At 43.7% G+C, this 22,714-nt stretch overlaps 2 protein-coding genes across 3 annotated transcripts; one reads left to right on the top strand and one right to left on the bottom strand.

Moving 5' to 3' along the window:
- Positions 1–72: 72 nt before the first annotated feature.
- Positions 73–10,241, bottom strand: LOC118777526 (serine/threonine-protein phosphatase 2A activator-like). Its single transcript, XM_036528548.1, has 10 exons — positions 9,823–10,241; positions 7,644–7,753; positions 6,724–6,810; positions 5,707–5,832; positions 5,189–5,306; positions 4,268–4,367; positions 3,950–4,074; positions 3,577–3,677; positions 2,018–2,125; positions 73–1,263 (listed from the first exon to the last, which is right to left on the bottom strand). Exons 1-10 carry the CDS (start codon positions 9,881–9,883, stop codon positions 1,189–1,191), a joined length of 1,011 nt encoding a protein of 336 aa, XP_036384441.1. The 5' UTR covers positions 9,884–10,241; the 3' UTR covers positions 73–1,188.
- An 89-nt stretch (positions 10,242–10,330) lies between these two features.
- LOC118777525 (carnitine O-acetyltransferase-like) lies at positions 10,331–22,306 on the top strand. Of its 2 annotated transcripts, XM_036528547.1 has the most exons (14): positions 10,336–11,025; positions 11,603–11,881; positions 13,106–13,224; positions 15,476–15,529; positions 16,371–16,536; positions 16,852–17,026; positions 17,574–17,752; positions 17,924–18,024; positions 18,321–18,440; positions 18,790–18,912; positions 19,369–19,504; positions 20,246–20,308; positions 20,416–20,553; positions 21,278–22,306. In XM_036528547.1, the coding sequence occupies exons 1-14, from the start codon at positions 10,999–11,001 to the stop codon at positions 21,491–21,493; spliced, it is 1,896 nt and encodes a 631-aa protein (XP_036384440.1). In that variant the 5' UTR covers positions 10,336–10,998; the 3' UTR covers positions 21,494–22,306. The 2 variants fall into 2 exon arrangements, with proteins under 2 accessions (XP_036384439.1, XP_036384440.1); XM_036528546.1 differs by lacking the exons at positions 20,246–20,308; positions 20,416–20,553; positions 21,278–22,306 and having other exon boundaries at positions 10,331–11,025; positions 19,369–20,005.
- The last annotated feature ends 408 nt before the right edge of the window (positions 22,307–22,714 follow it).

Below are 22,714 nucleotides of genomic sequence, written 5' to 3'. Positions count from 1 at the left end.
CTGCAATTCACCAAAAAATGAAATTAGAAACAATTTTTGATTTTTTTTTTTTTTTTTTTTTTAACATTTTTGGTAATCACACAGCCAAGGAAGCAGCTACAAAGTCTGCAACTAAACCGTCTTTAAAACGGACAGTCTCTACAAGCAAAATGCCTCTTGGAATCTTGTTTGGAAAGCAAGGGACTAAAGTAAGTGGTCCTATATTCCTGAAGACAAACAGAAAGGCGCAAGTCACCAAGTCACTAAGCACACTACCCCACCTTCCCTTTTTCAAAGTGCATTGCCAGTGTGCAAAATGACTTCTGTCAATCAAGAGCCACTGTAATACCAAGCGGATCACTTGAAAACTAGCATTTCAATCAATTTAGATGCATCAATCTAACAAGGCTTCCCTACTATATCTAACTTCATAGATGGATTGTACATGTATATCTGATTCAATAAATAGACACACAGATATAAATATGCACACGGTACTGAGCTGAAGGTGACTGCCAGGCATTCCTGAACACACACATCACACATACAAAATGTTTCAGAGGATTAGGATACAAAATTCAAAGGAATAAAAAAAATAAGGCAGCACTGCACATCACCTGCATCTCCATAATGCACACGACACATTAATAAAAAGCACTACATAGGAGTGAGATACCTGCCACACAGTATTCACCACGTGTTACACCAATCTTAACAGAGTGCAGTATGACTAGTAGTTGAAATTCAAATCATCAAACATACCAAATTAAAAGCACTCAAACAAACCCTCAAACATTCCCACTGGAACGATCAACATTGTCGCAGTGACTTTCGTGGATGACCACGATACAATATGCATTATTCAAATCATTTGGAGTTCACTGATTATTATTATCTACATTATGCTCTGCCATATGGACAGCATGTAATAATTCAGGGGGAATACTTTATGTGGATCTCATGTCATTGTTATTCAGTGCCTAAGATATGTGTTATGAAGATGCAGTTAAATGTATAGTGTCACCCAAAAAGACTAAAAAGTCTGGAAATTAAAGGAGCTGATGTGGAGTGGTGAAGCTCTGTGGGGGAAGTCCTGAGAGAAGAGTCATGTCTTGTCTAACGAAGGCGCAGTGATGGGTCCGGGCAGACACGGGGTGGGGTTAAGGGAGTTTTTCCCCCCAGTTGCCTTGCGTCTCGCGGCCTCCTCTCTCATGGCTTCACGGGCTGAATGGACAGCAGGCTGCCAAACTTGAAGTGCTGAATAACGGGGAACTTTTCCAGACACTGAGAGAAGTTGGGAGAGAGCAGACAAGAGAGAATTGTGAGCAGGGTCACAAAGGTTTCTGGGAGATGTAGTGCCTGAAGTGGGATAGGATGAACAGGCAAGGATCATATACTAAATCTTATGTTTAGAGATCTTATTTCAAGATATGTAGTATATGTGTGTGTGTTTGTGTGTACATCACTTACAGTATACACGCCAAGTCCCCCCAGATCCCCAGATCTTGCAGAGATCTGTGCAACATGTAGAATAAGCAAAATACATGTTCCTGGCATGAGAGTAAATGCAATGTTTTTTTGAACTGCAATGCAGAAACTGCTGCTGAATTGCAACAGATTGCTTGTGTCTTGGTGCCCACTCAAAAGAGAGAGGGTGAGAAAGAGAGAGAGAGAGAGGGGAGGGGAAGAAGTGGTGAACAGACAGACTGGCCTCTTAGTGCGTCACACTGCCCTGGGAGGCTCTCTGGCCCCTCTGAACAACACAGGATGTGGGCTGGAGGAGGGGGGGTGGGGGGTGGGTCTCCCTTTCGTTCCTCTTTCACTTAACCCTTCCCTGCCCGAACCTGCAATTCTCAGAGGGCTCGAGGACGGGGTTATGGATTATGATGGTGAATGTGGACATTCATTCAAGACCATTCATGTGACTTGGAGAAGTCAGAATTGGAGCCTATTCTGCCTGCAGACAATACTGATGCTCTGAGGCTGGAGGGGACGGGAGGGGGATGACTCAGTTGAGCTACAAGGGCAGGGCCCCTACCTCTGCCTTGTACATTCGGATGAGACCCTGGTTGACTTTGGACCAGGTTGGCACAGCGCTGATGTTCCACAGCTGGTTGGAGTGCTCCGCAAATGGGCCTGTCTTCATCTGCAGAGACCCAGAGAGGGAGACCAATCAGAGAGAGACACAGTGAATCATAGACAGAACAGGACCAATCACAGCACAATATGTGCTGATAGGTATTACAGACTAGGTGTGTTATTACAGACTTTCAAAAATGGTAACCAGACTGAAACATGTGCATCAAACAAGCATCTCTGCCACACTGCCCTTTCTACTCAAGATGAGATATTGAATGTTGGTGAGAAATTACGCCCGCAATACCCCATCAAAACAGACAAAGGAGTCAAATCAAGCCCCTGGTAACTGACTCCAGGTCAGTTAGAAGTTCCCAAGCCTCACTGTAAGAGAGGGACTAGTGCCTTGTCTGGATGGGTCTGGGAACATGCTGGTTGAGACAGCTTCCTTTTCCTATCCCTGCCTCCGCCTCAAATGCGGACCGGATCCACTGACCATGCCCCGGTCATGGTGGGACCTTCCAGAAACTCAATTCCGCTAAGACAGAAGGAGGGGGGATACGAGATTGGGGTTGAAGGGGGGGTGATTCACAGCTGCGTGCGGGGAAGGAAGTGACTCATGTGACTCACGTGAGAGCTCAACACAAACTCCCCATAGACCCAGAGAAAGAGAGACACACACACACTCATACACACACTCTGCTCTCACAGGGAGAGGGACAGACACACTCATACACACATCCTTATCACAGAGAATGTGGTTGAGAGAGGGAGCACTGTAAGCCTGAGGAAGAGCGGGAAGGAGACACACAAACTTTGAACATGGAGAAAGCAAAGGTGAGAGGGACAGACAGAAAGAGGTAATGAGGAGGAAAGGAGGGGGGGGGACACTGAGGAAAGAAAGGAAATCCAGTCGAAGCCTGGCCTCCCCTGCTTCCCTCCACTTTCCTGCAGCCCCTCCCCCACCCCATGGGAAGTGACTCATACAGATGCCCCCGGTACAGCTGTCACTTCCTCCTCCGTCTGCCTGGGAGGAAGAGCAGCACAGTCCCACCCCCTCCTCCCCCCTCAACATTTCCCTCCTGATTCAAACTCCATTAACAGACTTCCACTTTACAATTACAGTTACAAGCAGACATTCTGTTAAGACCTGCTCTGTATTAGCTGTTTTGCAAAGCCACGACAAAGCCAGCATTCCTGGGGAGGGGTTAGCAAGGAAGGGCGGTAAAGGAGCTTTATAAGAAATAAAACAGTTAGACCTTATTAATATGATGATATGCTTCTGGTCTGAATGTGTGAACCAGGGTAAAAATGTGCAGAATAAATGTTAAGATTGAGAATTTTCATCACAGAGTGTGCTCTAATTTTTCACCACCCTACATTTGTTCATACATAGGGGTCTGACTGGTTGATTCCTGCCAGGGTGTACAACCCCCACTTCCCCTTGTTAATGAATGAAACACCCACCTCATTAAGCATTATGAATGTGCAATTCACCGTGTTAATGAACATGACGCTCACCTCATTGATGAATTTGATGCACTCCAGAAACATATAGTCCTGGTGGTGTTCATTCACCGCCTTCTCATCCACAAAGTGCCGTGGCTCCAGTGTTGGATGGTCTAAGAGTGAGAGAGCAATGATGCAATTACGCCACCTCCCCACAGGGTGTCTCTGTCCACCCCTCAAACTCCCAGGGACATGGTGACAATTTCAACCTGGGATAGAGCTGGCTGTTTGCTGCTACATTGCTTGTCTACATTTCTCCATTTGTGGTTACAATAGAGACCCAAGTTTGTGGACATGAACTCTTCTGTCCAATCTGCTAGCGCTGCTGTGTCGTGTGAGGAAGTCTGGGGGTCTTTAACTTTAAAGGCTAGAAAACGGGCTTTACCTATGAGCTGGGAGCTGCCCCAGATGAAGGGCAGGAACTGGAAGTCATCGAGCCCCCAGACGCCCTGGCTGCCGGCCGGCTCCATCCTGTATGTCTTCTGCAGCTTCCTCATTACCCTCAGGTACCTGTGCAGGAGAGGCCCCCGAACAGGGAAGCACTGTGAGCATTAAGACAGTGAAGGAGCCCAGAGTTTTAAAACTGCAGTCGCAAGACAGCCCCGGTCTCTGGAAATGCAGCCAGTGAGGGGCTCCTTTAATCGGCCACACAGTGCTCGATTCTCAGGTATGTGGGAAATAGACTGGAGTCTTTCCCCCTTACCTGTCGAACACCTTGAAGACAATGGAGAGCTGGTCTTCTACGCGTAGAGCACCGATCTTGCACAGACAGCAGAGAAAGGCAGCAAAGGCAGCTTCATGACCTGCAAGTATTAGAGCTGCGTTACAGCAGGACTGACACACACACAAGCGCACACACATGCACACACACACACGCACGCACGCTCTCAAGAACACATCCAAACACATGCTCACAGAATATACCCAGAGACAGACAGACACACACAGACACACAGACACACACACACACACACACACTCTCACTCATTCATTCATTCAAAGACCAACACAAGAATACACAGCCGCACACACAAACATACAGACACACACCACAACATAGAACCAGTTATTTGCCTCATCTGCACTGCTGTTTGGTCTGACCATGTTCTGACCAAAATTCCTCTTCCTGAAACAAATGGCACTGATGAAATCCACTTTTGACTCTAATCCACCTCACTGCACATGGATCTGTTCCAACAATAGCTTCCATACACTGTTGCCCATTTCCTATTCCAGAAGTAAACAGAAAATGACAACTGGAACCAAAAGTCAAAATCTACTTAAACTTTTGAGAATCAAGATTTCAGGGTGCACTAGGTCTCTCAATAGAGAGATATAATAAGCAGCACTGAGACCTTTGAGACCCAAATGACTGGCTTGGAGGCAATTCTATGTGAAGAACTAATTCATTTGAACTCTTGACCAGTGGGCTGTGATTAGTGCTTCAACAGTGCCCTCTAGTGGATTCAAGAGAAACGTATAAGCCACAGAAAAAAAACTTTGGCTTCAGGCCATTCATCTTATTAATCTTCTCAATATAGACTGACTGACCCAAGTCAACATCAGGACAGCTCAAACAATCAGGAAGTCTGTTCCTGCCCCACGCACACAACAGGCGAGTTACCTGTGCCGTAGTCTATCCTGGTTGAGTTCCCCACAGCCTCTTTCAGGTACACAGCTATCTCCTGGGAGGCAGCGCTGCGGTCAGAGGGGATGACTGCGGCCACCAGGGACTCCGCTTCCTGCACACACAAACACACACACACACAGACACAGACATAAGCACATGCACAGTAAAGCACACAGGTACATGCACACAAGCACACACATGCATACGCACACATGAAGAGACACACAGAGACACAGAAACAAAGGAACACACTCCTTTAACTGCTGCAGGTTCAGGAACAAGCGAAACTGAACAAAGCAGGCCAATTGTGACAGAAGCAAAACAGTAGTGTGGTGACAGCACTGGTGATGTGAAGACGCCACCGACTATGATGCAATGTGATTGTACTTAGGTTAAACCTAGAGGAAACAGGCCTTGGCTGTGGAGGGTGTGTGCACATGTGCCAGGGGATATGTGAGGACCACAACAGTGGTCCGCGCAGAGATTCTGGAGGCATGGAAGGTAGAGGGTACCTTTTCCAGCTTGGCGTACCAGGTCCTGTAGGCTTTGTTTCCGAAACGGGAGGGCTGGTCCACTGGCGGGGTCTCATCGATCCAGCGGTCCAGGGTGTCCAGCAGAGAGAGAAGCTTCTCCACTGTCTGTGATCAGAGAGAGACAGGACAGGGGGCAGAATCCATCAAACAGGACCTCAAGCCCTGGCCCATGTAAACCAAGCATGGAGCATCACTAACACTGACTGAATGCTAACATTACCATACCACAACATGACACTACCCCTGTCTGCTCTTTAATACAAACACCATTATACTACAGCACAACATTACACCCTGGCTGCTCGTTAATACCAACATTTACAATTTATAGCATGACATTATACCCTGTTTGCTGATTAATACAAATAATACCATTTTATTATGTTACATCTATTTTGCTCTTTAATACCATAAGCATCATTGGCAGATGGTAATGCTCCTTGATAAAAAACTGAAAGTGATGTGCAAGTCAAGGTATGATCACTGCAGTGAAATCACAGAACACATGTCTAGCTATATTCCAATGGGGTACATTTTCAGCACTTTTTCCCTGATACACTTTTTGATGTTTCAAGGTCCAAGGTGCCTCTTTAACATCTGTTGCAGATATAATCATTTCCACACTGACACTGCCTGACTTCTGTCACCAACGCTTTTCATTGGAAAAACACCCTGCCACACTCCCCCATGAGCAAACAGCTATGCTCTGTCAGGTAGCTAAGATTACAGTGACTGTCTGTCAGCTGGTGCTTAAGCAAAAGAGGCAAAAACAATCCGCACCAAACAGAAATTATTGCAACCTTTGTGCTTCATTTAATTAAGGCTGGGGTGCATATGCCCAAAACCGCTAATGACAAGTCCAAAGGAGGGCAGTGGCATTCCCACAAGGCAAATGAATGACCAAAAGCCTTCAGTGTTATTCATTTGCCTTGTCTGAAAGCTTAGTATAAGATGGTCTGTTGAGCACACTGGTATTTATGCCAGGTTTCTCTGTACCTCTGACAACGTGTAGTCACACGTGAGTTTCTTCCCCTTCACACCCTCATTGAGGGTCAGGATGAATCCCATGTAATCAGCATAGGCCTTAGAGGAAAGAGAAGGAAAGAGATGGCATGAGCATCTAACTCCTCTTATATCTGCTCAAATGTAGCATTAGGCTGTTTGAGGTCTTCTGTTCCTTCGTACGTATTGACCCAAATCTATGTTTGACCAACAGACAGTCTTGCATGTAGGCAAGATACAAATAGTAAATACACTTAAAATAGTATATAGTAGGGAAAAAATGAAGCAAACCACTGTAATTTAAAAGTGGATAAATACATGGCTAAAGCAAAATAACTGATAACTGACAACCATGAAACAACCATTGTGCAAGTAAAATGTGCATGATGACAACTATGACAACTAAGAAGAAAACTGCTTAGCCATACTAATTACTTTTAGCATAGCCTAAATCTACCCTAGATTGTGAATGTTTAAACAATGTGTTCAATAATGACATGACAAATTACAATTGTTTGTGTGTTATTTGTTTAATCAGGTTGTGTTTATTATGACTTGGATGAAGATCAGACCACATTTTATGAGCAAAGAATGTAGGTCATTCCAAAGGGTTCGCAATTTCCCCCCCCACCTCACAAATGCACTGAGTAGTAAGTATGGAGCTTAAAATTCATATGAATAAATAAATACCCTATTGCGAGGAAACTGTAGTCTCTGTATGGCCATTACTATAACAGCATGCTACATGGGAGATGTATATGCTTGCAGGTTCAAATCCCCCATGCAGGGCTATTATTCTGTTATTGTACCCCCAAGCAAGGTACTACCTAGCTATGTAAAAGGTGCACATCCAGGTACATAAACAGCCATGGAATAAGGCATCGCCAGTGTATAGGAATAAGATATCTCTGCACCTGGGAACGTTTCCACTTGCCCATGTCTGGCACCATACTGATTTCTTTCTTGGGTACCATGAAATTGAGACTGATGGGAAGGGGCGGCTTGTCATCTTCAGGGGAGGAGCCTGTAGGGAAGTCAGTGGAAAGGTGTTGCTTTTCTATTCCCGCAGTGCCTGTATTTAGCCCAGACAAATGCTGCCTCAACACCAGAGGACAGGAAGAAAAGCATAGCACAGGGAAGTGTGTAACGTCACAGCGCTACGGTTTCCATCGAAAAACAATGTAGAACATCTGCCTCCGGGATCTCACTAATGTGGACGAATGGCAACAACAAGAGTTAGTATCTCGAGTTTGCATTCCTTGACTGCTGAATTCTGTTATAGCTTCAGCGGTTGTTGTACCAGGTCTTAAATCAGTGGTGTAATCTTGAGGTTTAAACACATGCTAAATTCATACCGACTGGCCGAGTCGCACCGCAATATTACTACAATTTGCACGATACCATATGCTGCTTTTTCCAATCAACAAGATTGAATGCTTGGCACGCAATAATGTTGGTCTAGAGATGAAGGGATGTCGGCTGCACAAACCCCAAAACAATCCTGAAGGACCTAATCCATGTGGCGGCCGTATAAGCTGTTACGAAATTGCGAAAAAACAAACAAACATTAGGCTAAATGCACATCCCCAGAGGCTGAAAACACAAACTACAGCCGGAATAAATAATATATGAGTTTTGCTTTTCGTGTTGTGTTTACGGCCCGCTCCACAATGCGCTTGAAAGGGGAGGGAATTTAATATCGGAAAGTGCATGAGCTTAATGTTCCCTTTGCACGGACAGCTTACAATACTGATCTTGAACACAGAAGCTGCACAAAAGAAAAAGAGCGTTAACCCTTCATCTCCTTTCTCCGTTAGGAAAGTCATGAAAAGAGAGACAGATCACTATTTTGTCAAAAAGAAAAGGACAAGACAGTGTTCTCTGCTATATGAGTAAAATAATGTTGCTTTAATTTACAAACTTTACAAAGCAGAATCATAGCACATTTCATAGCAACAAAATTTGGCTTTTGCTATATATCTAACTAAAGCGCTTTTGTTAAGATTGCGAGAGGACTCGAAATCATTACGCTTTTAATTTAGTGCACTTGCCATAGAATAGAATGACTCCCAAGATCCCTTTACCTGTGGACTATTTAGGATCATTTCAATCCGTTTCTAAGTACACTGACGTTAAGCAATTAACGATAAGATCGGGCTTTGGCTACGATCTTGGCAACTAATTTTGACGGAAACACCGAACTGTTGATGTGACTTTCAATAATTGTAACTACCTGTCAAAAACATCACCAATATGATACCAAAGATGCCAATCATCTCCACTGTGCTACATATTGTAATCAGGATGACATTTAACGTTACCTAATACTGTGTTTTTGACGCAAGCGGGTCTGATTTAATGATACCTAATTTAGATCTAGCTGGCTTTCGGATCTGCTATAATGACACAAAAAATTAACATGCGAAATGAACAGCAACAAATTAATACCCATCCCTAACATACGTTTATTATTGCTTAATCGCTAACCAACCGCAACGTTGTAAAGTTCAGATTCAGTTTTTCGGGCTAACTTCGAAATATCTAACGTTAGCATATTCAATGCACATATTTCAGTACACACATTTTTTTTCCCAGAATTAGCTAACTAGCTAAAAAAAAAAAACTGAACGCATCCATGTTGTCATGTTGTCTGACTTGTTGGGAGTTTTGAGTTAGGCTAATTAACGTTAGGATGTTCTGTCCAGAAAACAAAAATAAGCTACCCAGCTAGCGCTACATTTACAAATAGCCGTCTAACTATGATCTTTAGCTGGCTAGCTAATTGGCTAGCTGGTTGTGGATAGATTAACGCTAACTAGCGAACTAAGTAACTGCATGAAACTTGAATGGAATAAAGCTGGCATCAGTTCGCTGTTACTGCAGCTAAAAGCACCCGCCACATCTAGCTAACGTTAGCGAACGGCTATCCAAATCACTCGCTTGTCAAACTGATCGCAGTTGGCACAATTTCATTAAATGCCGCATCTCCCCGCCACAAATCCAGCAAACAACAGACGTCCAAGTTACATGGGTAACAGCAAAATTGTTAGCTAAATTAGCGGCTGGAATCTATGAATGAAGCGCACTCCTTACCTGCCTGCTGCTCGGTTTCCGCCATGTTTATCGCAGCGAGAGTTGAAGCGATTGACAACATCACCTTTCAACTTTAACCCTCACACACCCGGCGGCACGAGTCTTTATTATTTACGTCATTCCCTACATTTTCTGTGTTGGATTGTGTTGTTTTGGATATCTAAGTAGTCATGCTAACTAGCCAGCTCCAATTTATATTCGTAAAATGTTGCGATTGTGACCAATTAATGATGGACCGATCTATTTTTGTGCAGGGCAAAATAAAGGTCATCCCACGAGAATCAATATTGCGTACGGCATGTGCAGATTGCGTGATAGTAGTCGACTGCTCCGCCTAGTTAAACTAGTGTTTTCTATCGGTTTTTAGCCCATCTGTGCGATATACACATCGATGATTCTGCCCAACCCTCATCAGACAGTTTTAGTTGAAGACATCCTCTGTGTAATGTGACGCAGACAGCCAAGTCACCATTAATAATTAATAGATTGGTAATTGTGGGCAGCCCTTGAAACCAATAAATCACTTTACACTATTAGTATCGTAACATTCGGTTCATAGCTCTAATATTTTTAGGCAATGAGACTGACCACGGCCCTAGCAGGCTAGCTATGTTGTTTTTTGCGCTATGAACGCAACGTTGAAAAGGGGAGTGTTGTGAGCAGGCTCGTGATTGGATCTCATCAATTTGGTCTTTACGATCGCATGTGTTGTCACAACAAAACATGACCACTACAGTCAACTTCATATTGTAAAGCAATCGGTCCACACGATCCAGGAAGTGAACAGTTATATAGCCAGCACGAGCTAGCTAACAATACATCTAGCGTTTTGTTCGATTCGAGATTACTTTTGCGTCCCAGTGCTTTTGGGAGTTAGCCAGGTAGCTAGCTAACATTAGCACTATTTTTTTTGCTACACAGCTACACCATAGGAATTACATAAACGTTAGCGAGCTAGCTGCATATTTCGAGGTTTCATCAGGTCGCAGCCGTAGGGTTCGCATCTTCACTGGACATGTAGCGACAGTGGCCTTGGGCACTTTTGGAAAAGGGTGCTGCTGAAGAATTCGTCCTTGGCACCTTGATACAATGCACGCGTCGGAGCCGAAGACCGAAGACCGAGTCATTTATTTGCTTTTTTGAGCGTGGGCCTGCTCTGGGGGCGTGAAATACAGTATGTTGGGACTCTTAGCCAGGACGATGGTGAGTACTGTGTGTGATCCAGCTCACTGGCATCTTTGCAAGCTAAGTAGCTAGATTCGCTTGTTGTCTTGCAAACCCCGTGCTGCTTATAGGTCAATTTTGCTAGTTAGCTTCAGGGATCAGACCCGATCAAAGTACGTAGCAGGCTAGCCAGCTAGCCAGTGCATAAAAATGGTAGACAAGTAACCTCCGTGGAAATGTGCCAAGGGAGACTGAGGAAGTCAGCTAGCTGTTTTAAGTGACCGTCGACGCTGAAATTGAGCCCATTTGTTAAAATTGCATAGCAGCTCAAAGGTTTAACCAAAGACAGTTTATGAAGCTTGCTGTATTTATCTGGGTAGTTACTTAAGGAGTCTATTGACAGTGTGTTCACTGTCAGTTTCGAGCTGACGCTGCGCAGTTCCACTGACCATTTAATCATCTGGAGGGCTCACTGTATATATTGATGGTTATATGGGCAACAGATATTTTGCGATTAAGCCAGTACAAAACCTTTGTTACTTATTTTTTACTTATTTATTTTCACATCATATATATGCATCAGTAAGCCTTGAATATGACCATAATGTTTTCTCAGGGAAAGGCTAGTTTGGTGAAACCGTCTGCCTTGGTGAAGCCGGTTTCGGTGACGAAAATCGCTGGCCGGTATTTGGCCCACCAGGAGGGCCTGCCCAAGCTGCCCGTGCCACCCCTTAAGCAGACATGTGAGCGGTACCTGGCCGTGCTGGAGCCAATCATCAGCGAGGAGGAGCTGAGCCACACACGCCAGCTGATGTCTGAGTTCCTGAGGTCTGGCGGCGTGGGAGAGAGATTGCAAAAGGGCTTGGAGCGCAGGGCCCGCAAGACAGAGAATTGGGTAATGCCACAGGAGAGAGCTGGGTAATGCCATGGGAGAGAGCAGGGTAATGCCACAGGAGAGAGCTGGGTAATACCATGGGAGAGAGCAGGGTAATGCCACGGGAGAGAGCTTGGCCAAACCATGGGAAAGAGGTGGATAATACCAGGGAATGACCTGGTTAATGCTGTGGGGGAGAGGGCAACTACCTACTGGTCTAGAGGGTGGGGTAAAATAACTGAGGGAGTGGGTGGGAGATACATGCCATCAAAGAGAGGCTGAATATGCTGGGGGGGAGAAGACTGGTTATTGACTCCTGGACAACTTGATCCATTTGGTGAAGGGAGAAGACCAGGCACCTCTGAATGAGAAAATTATCTTTATATTTATATTTTGCTCCTTTGAATAAAAAAAGTGGGGAAATGGTTTCAAGATTTCACCTATTGTGAGCCAAGACACTGTACTGTTTTCTCAAGTTTGGTTCCATAAATCCTCCTGAGTTCTAAGGGAGAAACAGTGGAGCTCACTTCCTGTCCTGTTTATAGGTCTGTGTTTTTATTTCACAGGTTTATCTTAGTGAAATCTCCAGATTCCTCGTGAGATAAGAAAATGGTTAAAAATCTCCTGAAGGTTATTAAGTTATTGTGTGTGTGCTGTACTTTTCTTGAAGGCAATATAATTTTGATTGAATGCTGGTTTTGAAGTCAAGTTGGCAGAAGAAATTGAGACATACCTAGTCCATTTGCTGGTCTGTATGTACAGTGTGTTTCATACATCACTTTTCTTCAAAATGGAATTAAAAACGTTCAATATACTGTATAATATAATGCCTAATTTTATTCTTTCAGGGCAGATATCATAAGCTAATCTAATTTTTTAGACTATAGTCAAAGCTCATGTGATGTCCTCACTGCCAGCTCAACTTTTTTTTGCAGTGTTTCATAACATTTTATGGAGCTTAGCTACTGACTGCATTTTTTTTAATTCTCCTTTTCAAAAGTATCAGGTTGAGACATTGCAGTTTACCATTGCAGCGGGATGAAAAATGTCCTTTTTTAAATTCAGCTTGATTTGCCTGCTTTGTAACATGCCTGTTTTTTGTGTTGATGGGAATCAGCTAACCCTGCTACATGCATGGCTCAGGGGATGTGTTACTCTAAGTATGAAAATGGATTGGTGCCCGATGAAGACCTCTGCTCTTAGTCTCCCTGTCATCCACATCCTGGTGTTCTCTCTCATGGGTAGCTCTCTGACTGGTGGCTGCAGACTGCTTATCTGGAGTTTCGTATGCCTGTGGTGGTCTACTCAAGCCCTGGAGTGGTCCTGCCGAAACAGGAGTTCCACGACCGTCAGGGACAAATCAGGTGAGTCCCAGGGCAGAGCTTATCTGAGACAGTTGACCTTGGGTTGCATCATATGCTCAGCAGGCACCATTATCCAAGGCAGCTTGTATAGGTTACATCCTCCTGCAGTGAGGATACATACATACATGGCCATTGATAGACATCCCATTGGCACTGAGATAAAATGTAGGATGAAAAATAAAGAAAATGCGTTTGCCAGTTGAATGAGCAGCAATTACTATGGGTGTAACATTGTTCTGTGTATGTACATTCACATATAGACACTCTTTTGGGGATAGGGGGATGAATGTACAGTTCCTTAAAAACTTGTCAGCATTGTTTATGCATATATATATTCACACAGCTTTGGAAATAGTGTGTGAAAAAACACTTATCCCATCAATTGTGTTTTTTCTTTAAAATTTGGAAGAAATATTGGGAGAGCCATGGTTTGTGTATCAGTCTGCACAGATGGTGGTTTACTGAAACAATCCAGATTAAATGTAATATTAAGGGTATACAAATGTACTGTAGCAGTGTCTCACCAGGGAATTTAAAAACCGCAGCCTTTTGACTACAAGCCAGTGGCTTTACCATTATGTCACAGAACAACAACATGGAAAGACTATGGGGTTACTTCATACAAAGCCTCTATGCCGCCATAGTGTTTAAAAATAGACAGAGGCAATTCATCATGTCCCTGAATTCCCCTCACTACGTAATAACCCCAGCCCCCAGTAAATCCAGAATAGTGCTCTAACAAGTGTAAATGATTGATTGGTTGTTGACTTTTGTATCTCTCTTTACATTCAGAGGAAAGTCATTAAGCCCTGTACAGCCTTTGCAAGTAAAGCCTCTTGAGAGTTCTAAATAGCATGGAGAGTGTTGGTTCTCTGAACAACCCTTCTGCAACACCGTTCTCTTTCTAAGAGCAGCCTTTTCTGTTGTGGAGTACGCATGAGCTGAGCTGTGCTATTGGAGCGATTATTCTGACCTTTACACCGGCCTGTCTCTCCACACGCCTGCTATTTAAATCACATTAGCTGATCCCAGCATTGAACAGCTTTGCACATTGCCCTGTGGGTACACAGAGGGCATTGTGATCTCGTTGTGTCTGCAAATGCAAACGACTGCAGTCCTGCTGTCTCCTAGTGTCGTTGTTGGCGAACATGTCAGCGTTTCACAGTGAACTGTGCTCAGATAGGATGTTTTGTCCTCCTGTGATAATGCTGTTGTGTGCTTGTATATTTTTAGCCATAAATACCTCAGTGTTTAGGGGTGAGTGGTGCCGTGAAAACAGTATTTGTTTAGCAGAATCTCTTATCCAAAGTGAAGCAAAGGTACATGTGTGTATTTAATAAGGCCACATGAACAACAGCATATATTTGAAGAAGTGCAAGTGTAACCAGTGCCAAAATACAAGCTAAGTGTTACAATTAGGAAAATTTGAACAATTACAACCATCGGTGCCTGTCACCAGCACAATAGTGATTTTATCCCTAAAGTACTTTACAAACATGCAAGTTGTAAGTGCTGCAGTTAGATAGGGAAGAATTATTGTATGTGTATTTATAAATAATCAGATGGAAGGAAAAAAATATGTATATTCTAAAATGATAACTGATGCCTCTCTGATAAAATGATCACTATTTGTAACTGAGCAGCTATTTAGCGGTCTTTGTCAATTGCTGCTTTAGATGACTTGCATTAACTCCACCAATTTCCACACCTGGTTCGCACATGGCTTTCTGTCAGGGTTACAACATTGGTACACTCTTTTCGGCCACTTAGAATGTGCCCCTCCAAGATTTACATAAATGAAAGTTTGAAATACAGTGTATGCTTGCTGCTAGTGCGCTCATGTTCAGATCTTTGATCACATGTCACAAGGGGCAGCTGCAGTACCTACAGCAGTTACAGCAACTGGTCAATGGGGTGTTGTAGTGATGGCAGCGTTGTGCATGACAAAATGCATAATTAATGCTTCATTTAACATTTGCTGTCGTCAGTCATTGCTGTTTAAAATGTCTAGCATTTTAGAATGACAGGTGTTGAAGGGTCAGGTCTCTGAGTAAAGAATGAAAATGTAGTATGGCATGACATGACATAAATGTAATGTACTGTGAGCTGCTCTGGCAGTGACATTCCACTTGTATTTCCCTTCAGCCCAGTTTAATTTCTTGTCATATGTTTGGACAGTTTCACACTGAGTTTTAGCAACGATTTGTGTGTCAATGTGGTTGTAATTATTTCCTAAAACCTTCCTCCCCAGGTTTGCCGCTAAATTGATCGCTGGAGTCTTGGACTTCAAAACCATGATTGACAAGTGAGTGATGTCACCTCTTATCATCTCTGTGTCAAGGAATTGGCTTGATGCACATTTGAATAGCTATCCAAGCAATGATCCTGAATCAGCTAATGCAACCCTCATCCCAATACAGTGTAAAGTATTTCTTTTACCAAGAAAAAAAAACAATGAAAAAATGCCAATGTTATGTCAAAGGCAGGGCTCAAACCACACAAGAGGTTTTGAATTGTTGACTTGAAAGTTACTAGGTGCCTGCATGAGGGTGAAAAAACACAAGGAAAGTGTCAAAACTTTGTGGTGGTAGAAGCTTTTGTCGGTACAAGATTGGTAGCAGAAAAGTATGGTAGTAGTTTAGTAGTTGTATGTTTTATGACAGCGCTTATTGAGGCAATGATTCCCCCAATGGCTGAATATTACAAATATGGCTGTAACAATTCAGGACTTATAGGGTTACATGCGTGAACCAATTCCATGCACTTTTTTGTAAGTTGCTCTGGAGAAGAGTGCCTACTAAATAAATAAATACAAATGCAAATGATTGAATTTACCAAGAGTGTGTAAATCACATCTGTCACCAGACAACTTGTCTTAAATGTGTTTGGCTGAGATTTTTTTTGGCTAATTTTCAAATACATGTTGACTTTGTATTTGATAAAACATGTGGCTAATTACAGGTTCAAGGCCAGATAATCATGTAAAATGATAACTAATGTAAACTCATTACAGATAATATTTCACAGAGCAGCCTTTCACTAATTTCCATCTGGTTTGCAGTGCTGTGATCAGAGGTCTAGTTCAAATGGTCAGTAACACTGATAAAGAGCTGTTTGTCCTCTTCTGCCCCCTACCCCCATTGCAGTGAGACCCTACCTGTGGAGTACCTGGGGGGTAAGCCCTTATGCATGAACCAGTACTATCAGGTTCTATCCTCCTGTCGCATCCCCGGACCAAAGAGAGACACCGTGGTCAACCACGCCCTCGGAAAGAGGCCCCCCACACACATCACTGTGGTGCACAACTTTCAGGTACAGAGGTGCAGGGTAACAGGGTAACAGGGCAGGGCAACTTGGGTTTGCATGTGTGTGTGTGTATGCATATGTGTACATCCATATTTAAATTTGTATTTGATGAATCTCACTGAGATCTCCTCATCTGTGTAAATAACTTCCAGTTCATGTGGTGTAATGTAAGTGTTCTTGACTTGACTAGCTAAGTGACAAATAACCATCAAACCCCACCAGGAAACAAACAGGCAGCTTTGAAGTTAGAAACTCAGTTACATTACCTTGCATTAACCCTAGTGTCTCTCTCTGTCTGTCTGGCCTCCACACCACCACCAGTTCTTTGTCCTGGATGTTTACAACAGTGACGGCACCCCACTCACAGTGGACCAGATCTACATACAGCTGGAGAAGATCTGGAACTCCTCCCTCCAGACCAACAAGGAGCCAATTGGAATCCTGACCTCGCAACACCGCAACACCTGGGGGAAGGCCTACAACAACCTCATCAAGGGTGAGGGAGCACAACAGGATGGGGCATGAGTTTCTTAACAGCGCTGCAAGGGGGTAAAAGATAGGGAATGGGGTGGTTTGTGGGAGGAAACTTTTCTTTACTGAGGTTGAAAACATAGTTTCACACATGTACAGTAATAAACACAGGTACAACTACCCTTTTGGGGGATTGGTATGGGGGGTGGGGGGTGGGGGATGGCATGATTAAAAGGACAAGTTTAGGCAGATAAAAAGAAACAGATGATCTTTAACAAAATATATTGCATTTGACCAGTTATTCAGAGGAAGTTCATTCTGACTGCAGGTGTTCTTGTTGTCTCATTAAATGGGTGGATTGGAGGTCATGTGATCACCAGCTGTGTATCTATTTGCCTTCAAATAAGACATTTAGATGCCATGGCCCTTTGAGAGGAGGAAAGGGCATTTTATTTTAGGGCTTATTTGAAAGATGACAAGGGTTGTGGAGGTCTGTACCATTAAGAAATCACCTCTGTTCTTGTTCATTTTCACCTGTTGAGAGATTGTGTTGGTCTGCGTCCTCTGTCCAGATAAGACGAATAAGGAGTCGGTGCGTGCCATTCAGAAGAGCATCTTCACTGTGTGCCTGGACGCACCTATACCCCGTGTGTCGGATGACCTATATCGCAGCCGCGCAGCCGTACAGATGCTGCACGGCGGGGGCAGCCGCTGGAACAGCGGGAACCGCTGGTTCGACAAGACCCTGCAGGTGAGTGCAGCCGAGGGCGTGGCACCGCGCAGACAAGCAGGCAGTCACACAGCTAAAAGAAAGCAAGGACGCCTTTTGTGGTAGTTTGTGATTGGTCAACAACTTGGTATTGCTGTGTTGGAGCTTTGCCCTAACTTTGTGTTCTTTTCTTTTTTTTGAAACTGTGCTCAGTTTATCATAGGAGAGGACGGCACATGTGGTCTTATTTACGAACACGCTCCTGCTGAAGGCCCGCCCATTGTGTCCTTGGTGGACCACGTGGTTGAATACACGTAAGGGACCAATCATGTCGGAATTTCTAACTTCACCTACAACAATATTAACTCTGTGGTAACAGTTGTACTCTTAACTCAAGCTGCCAGCAAATTAAAGACTGAAATTTGGTAGGTAAATTTCACACTGGCACTGGGAAATACTTTTATACAGAGAGATGCTAACGCATGTGATAGTTTACCAGTACTAGTGAGAGAAAAGAGACCTTTTGCTATGTTCAGGACCAGGCTTGAGCCTGCTAATGCCCTTGCTACTGACCTGAGATGATACAGGTCTGTCCATGTCTTCTGAACAGGAAGAAGTCAGAGATGGTGCGGTCTCCCATGGTCCCCCTGCCAATGCCCCAGAAACTGCGTTTCAACATTACACCTGAGATCAAGAAGGACATTGAGAAGGCTAAGCAGAACATGAACATGTGAGAGCTTGTGCCTTGAGCTCTGTTGACCTATACAGCTCATATAATACTGTTTGTATCCAGATCTTCAGCTGAAGAAAGGGCCTATGCAATGTTTCATGATCTTGGAGAAATTCCCTAACTCAAATTTCATTATGGTTTTGTTTGTACCATTACAATGATCATAAATCAGAGCTGAAAATGTGATTGTTCATGCTTCTATGAAGAATAGTTAATTTTCCATAAAGAAAACCATGCTCGTCTTACTTTGAAAAGGTGATTTTGAGGTGAACATATGAAGTGGAATATCTTTTTCAGAATTTTTTTCAATCTATCTTTAAAATTCCCCTTGGCTTTCTCTTGTTCTCAGAATGGTGCATGACCTGGATGTCAAAGTCATCGTGTTCACCCACTTTGGCAAGAATTTCCCCAAATCCCAGAGGATGAGCCCAGATGCCTTCATCCAGATGGCTCTGCAGCTGGCGTACTTTAGGTGTGCTGATGTAGACTGCATTGTGGATAATGTAGTCAGTTTGGCATGTGCTGAAGACTCCTCTTTCTGCAATATAATATGTTCTGTTGTAGATGCCTTTCATCTGTATTGTAGTTGAATTCAGGTTTAATGTCCAACAGGTTTGATAGCATTGTCAGGGGTCACATTCCTCTGGGTCACATCTGCATAGATCCACTGATCTTTCATCCATCTTGATGTCTACAAAAAGTTTATGGATAGGTAATATTTTGAGAAAGACCAAAAAAAGAAGCACTATATAGTTTTTGTACTGTATATGTAAGTTTTATATAAGTTTATATAAGTTGTGTATAAGTTTTTGTACTGGTACCATCCACAGATTGTGTAAGACAGTGATTTGGTGTAATACATCAGCACTTTTTGTGATTAAACATTAATTTCAATGACTCATCCCCCACATCCCCCATCTCCACAAAGAATGTACCAGACCTGCTGCTCTACGTACGAGAGCGCCTCCCTGCGAATGTTCAGGCTGGGCCGGACCGACACCATCCGCTCTGCCTCCATTGACTCATTGAACTTCGTCAGAGGCATGGATGACCCTACCAAGCAGGTCAGGCTTCCCTCAGGCAACCCGGTCAGCCCACAATGTCCCCATCTGCTTGGAGTTTGTTTGCTTATCGTTTGCCCTTATCAAAGGCGACCTGCATCCCTCACCTATTGCACGGTATCTGCTTGTACTGCTAGATATTTACTGAAGCTTTTCAGGATGAGTACCTTGCTCAGGATTACATCAGCAGTTTTGCCTTCTGGCTATAGTCTTCTGATATCTGCACAGCATCCCTGTCTGCGCTGTCCTGAAATGTGCACAAAGATTCAGAGAGAAGTTATTTCTAATCTGAGTGGCTCTTGCATCGCTAGACATGTAGTTTTCCTCTTGGGATTTGACACAGTAAGTCTCTATTTACAGTCCCAGTTCCCTAACCCGCTTGCCGCCACTGCTGCTGCTGTATCACGCAATTGCTGGGTTTCTAAGTGTCCTGTGGCCTCAGCTGATGAATGTTTTTAACCCATTGTCTGCATGTCAAATTAGCATTAGTGCATGACCCAACAAATCCCCAGGGAGCAGCATGGATTGGTGGCAAAGGATATAGGCTCCCAGATTCCATTTCTGGGTGGGACACTAGAGAGCATTTTAGGCATGGTGCTTAAACGGAAAGTACGTGTCCAGCTGAGGAAGTGAACAACATGTGAGATAAACCATCTAAACTTCGTTATTCAGCCTGTATAAAGGCATCTGCTAAATCAATAAAAATGGAATAATAATATTGTTTTGTGTGTTTACTGTGGACAGAACACTGAGAAGGTGGCCCTGTTGGGAAAGGCGGTCCAGGCCCACAGAGCTTACACTGACATGGTGAGTGCTACCGTTGCCATACAGATCATTTTCATCTAAACGTAAAGCAAGAGGAGCCATCTCTCTGTTTCTCTCCCGGGTGATTGATTTTTCTGTCCTTCATTCAGGCGATCCGAGGTGAGGCAATCGACCGGCATCTCCTGGGGCTGAAGATGCAGGCCATTGAGGACCTGGCCTCCATGCCGGAGATCTTCATGGACACGGCCTACGCTGTGGCCATGCACTACAACCTCTCCACAAGCCAGGTACCCAATTTTAGACCCTCAACTCTTTGCTGTTCCCTCTTTTACATGGTAGATCTGAAACACAGCTGGCTAACTATATGTCCACTGTAGAGCTGGTTTCAATGATCTTTTGCACCTTACTATATGTTAGCTAAATCTGGTATTGCTAATGGTGCTGGCCTACCTGCAAACATGCTGTGTACAGAGTCAGCAAGCTGCAAAACTGTGTTGCTTAGTTACTTGTCTGTATAATACCTATGAGAAGAAAGAATGGAGCTCACAATATAAGCTTATTGCAGAAAAAAAACATAAGTTGTAAGCATGTTTTTTTTCAGGAAAACCTGTCTCTTAGTCAAAACTTGACTAACAGTAAATTCTACACATTTCCATCTGAGCAGATGGCTTCATTCAGTGTGAAGTCAGGCTACATGTCTGGGTGCGGTTATTGCACTTGGTTAATGGAAAAAGCAATACATCTGTACTGGGTCAGCCAGCTTTTACTCCACCTTGTACTAACCTGGTTCCAGCACATTTCAATGAAAAGGGCTGAAATGAGCCTGGTTCTGGCCCTACAGTGGAAAAGGGTAATCGTAGATCTATATGTGAGGCCCTTGTTCCTTATTACCACAGTAGACCCCAGCACAGCTTCTGCCCCAGCTAAGAGGTGCTAGCAAAGATGGAGGATTGAATGACAACAGGGAAATGACGGAAGCCCTCCTTTGGCATCCTCTGCTCCCCATTCCAGGTCCCAGCTAAGACGGACTGTGTGATGTGTTTCGGGCCGGTGGTTCCTGATGGGTATGGCGTGTGCTACAACCCCATGGAGGAGCACATCAACTTTGCTGTGTCGGCTTTCAACAGCTGCGAAGAGACGGATGCTGCCCGGCTGGCCCAGGCCCTGCAGGATGCCCTCGTGGATATGAGGGACCTGCTGGAGCAGACGCCCAAGGCCAAGCTGTGAGGACCGGGGACTGGAGGCAGCACTCAATCTCCAGGGGATGATGGAAGTGACATTTCCCTCCCTGAGGTGCTGCTTTGGTTGCACCAGCCCAAAGCCGAACCTGAGGTGTTGTGAAAAATAATAACGTGATTTCTGTAAGTTGCACTTTGGCCAGCACAGTCCCTGGAACTAGACATGCTGGACGCACTGCAAATGTCCTTCTGGGATGTAAGACTTTGAGTAGAGGTAGGGGTTATGGAGTGAGAGACCATCACAGAGATTCATACTCTAACTCCTTCTGCACAACCAGAAGAGCAACTTATGTCCGACATGAAAAGTATTTTAATCAACAGCTGGAACTGCATATAAATTACCATGGAAACTGCCAACACTACTCAGCACTCAAGTGTGACATTGAGTGCTTCAGTAGCTTCAATGTTTTATGAAAAGGGGTCACTGGAAGGGATCAAGATGGCTCACTGGAGTGAAAGATGCGTACTTGATGACCGTCAAAGAGCACTTGCATTTGCCATTTCACTAATCAGATCGCAAACTGATTGTTTCTCTTATTTGTCTCTTTGCACAGATAGCCAAAGGGAAATTGCTGATATTCAGTCATGAACAGGAGATGAAATAGACTGAAATGTTTGTGAATTGTGTGATAAAGAGATTTTGTCTTTGAGGAATGTCATTTGAGAATTAGCAGTAAGCCTCCATGCTTTTGGGAAATAAACTTAAAAGAGGATTGTTATGTCAGGTTTCATTTTTCACTTTTTCATTTCTACCATTCCATCAGATTTAACTGTCATTTTTGTAAATTCAGATGTACTTTAAGGAAACACCTACATTTCCAAGGTTAGTGCACTGACCTGTCAATATGTTATTTTTAAACTGCATTGTAACTTTTTTTTTCCACAAACATGATTTTCATTCCACTTCATTTCTGTAGTAGTTTGTGATGACAAAAATGCTGGTTTATGGGTCTTATTAACCAAATAATGTTATGTTATTGTTAACCAAATAATGCCTCATTTATACCTCTCTAGGTTCAGTGGTGCAACAATCAGTCCTCTGCAAATGAAACATCATCCACTGTTTTCCGACAGGGTTACTTTGATTGTTCCCACATCCTGCTCCATATGTTAATGTATTTTTGGGGGGCATGAAAATGACATTTCTTGAATGTCAACAGGATTTGACAATATGCATTTTACCATTACTTTTTTAATCAAAAATTCCAAT

The sequence above is a fragment of the Megalops cyprinoides genome, chromosome 5, assembly GCF_013368585.1.
Source record: "Megalops cyprinoides isolate fMegCyp1 chromosome 5, fMegCyp1.pri, whole genome shotgun sequence".
NCBI classification, from domain to species: Eukaryota; Metazoa; Chordata; class Actinopteri; order Elopiformes; family Megalopidae; genus Megalops; species Megalops cyprinoides.
The sequence above is the reverse complement of the archived record's forward strand: the minus strand, read 5'-3'. Positions and strand labels throughout refer to the sequence as shown.

Bases quoted from the DNA above. Each gene is read 5' to 3' on its own strand.
- LOC118777526 (XM_036528548.1), bottom strand. From the start codon at position 9,883: ATGTTGTCAATCGCTTCAACTCTCGCTGCGATAAACATGGCGGAAACC. The intron at 5,307-5,706 runs GTACCCTCTACC...TTGTGTGTGCAG, and splicing joins GGTACGCCAAGCTGGAAAAG to GAAGCGGAGTCCCTGGTGGC. The intron at 2,126-3,576 runs GTGAGCGTCATG...GGGTCTCTGCAG, and splicing joins GCATCAAATTCATCAATGAG to ATGAAGACAGGCCCATTTGC.
- LOC118777525 (XM_036528546.1), top strand. From the start codon at position 10,999: ATGTTGGGACTCTTAGCCAGGACGATG. The intron at 13,225-15,475 runs GTGAGTCCCAGG...CTTCCTCCCCAG, and splicing joins GACCGTCAGGGACAAATCAG to GTTTGCCGCTAAATTGATCG. The intron at 17,753-17,923 runs GTGAGTGCAGCC...AACTGTGCTCAG, and splicing joins GGTTCGACAAGACCCTGCAG to TTTATCATAGGAGAGGACGG.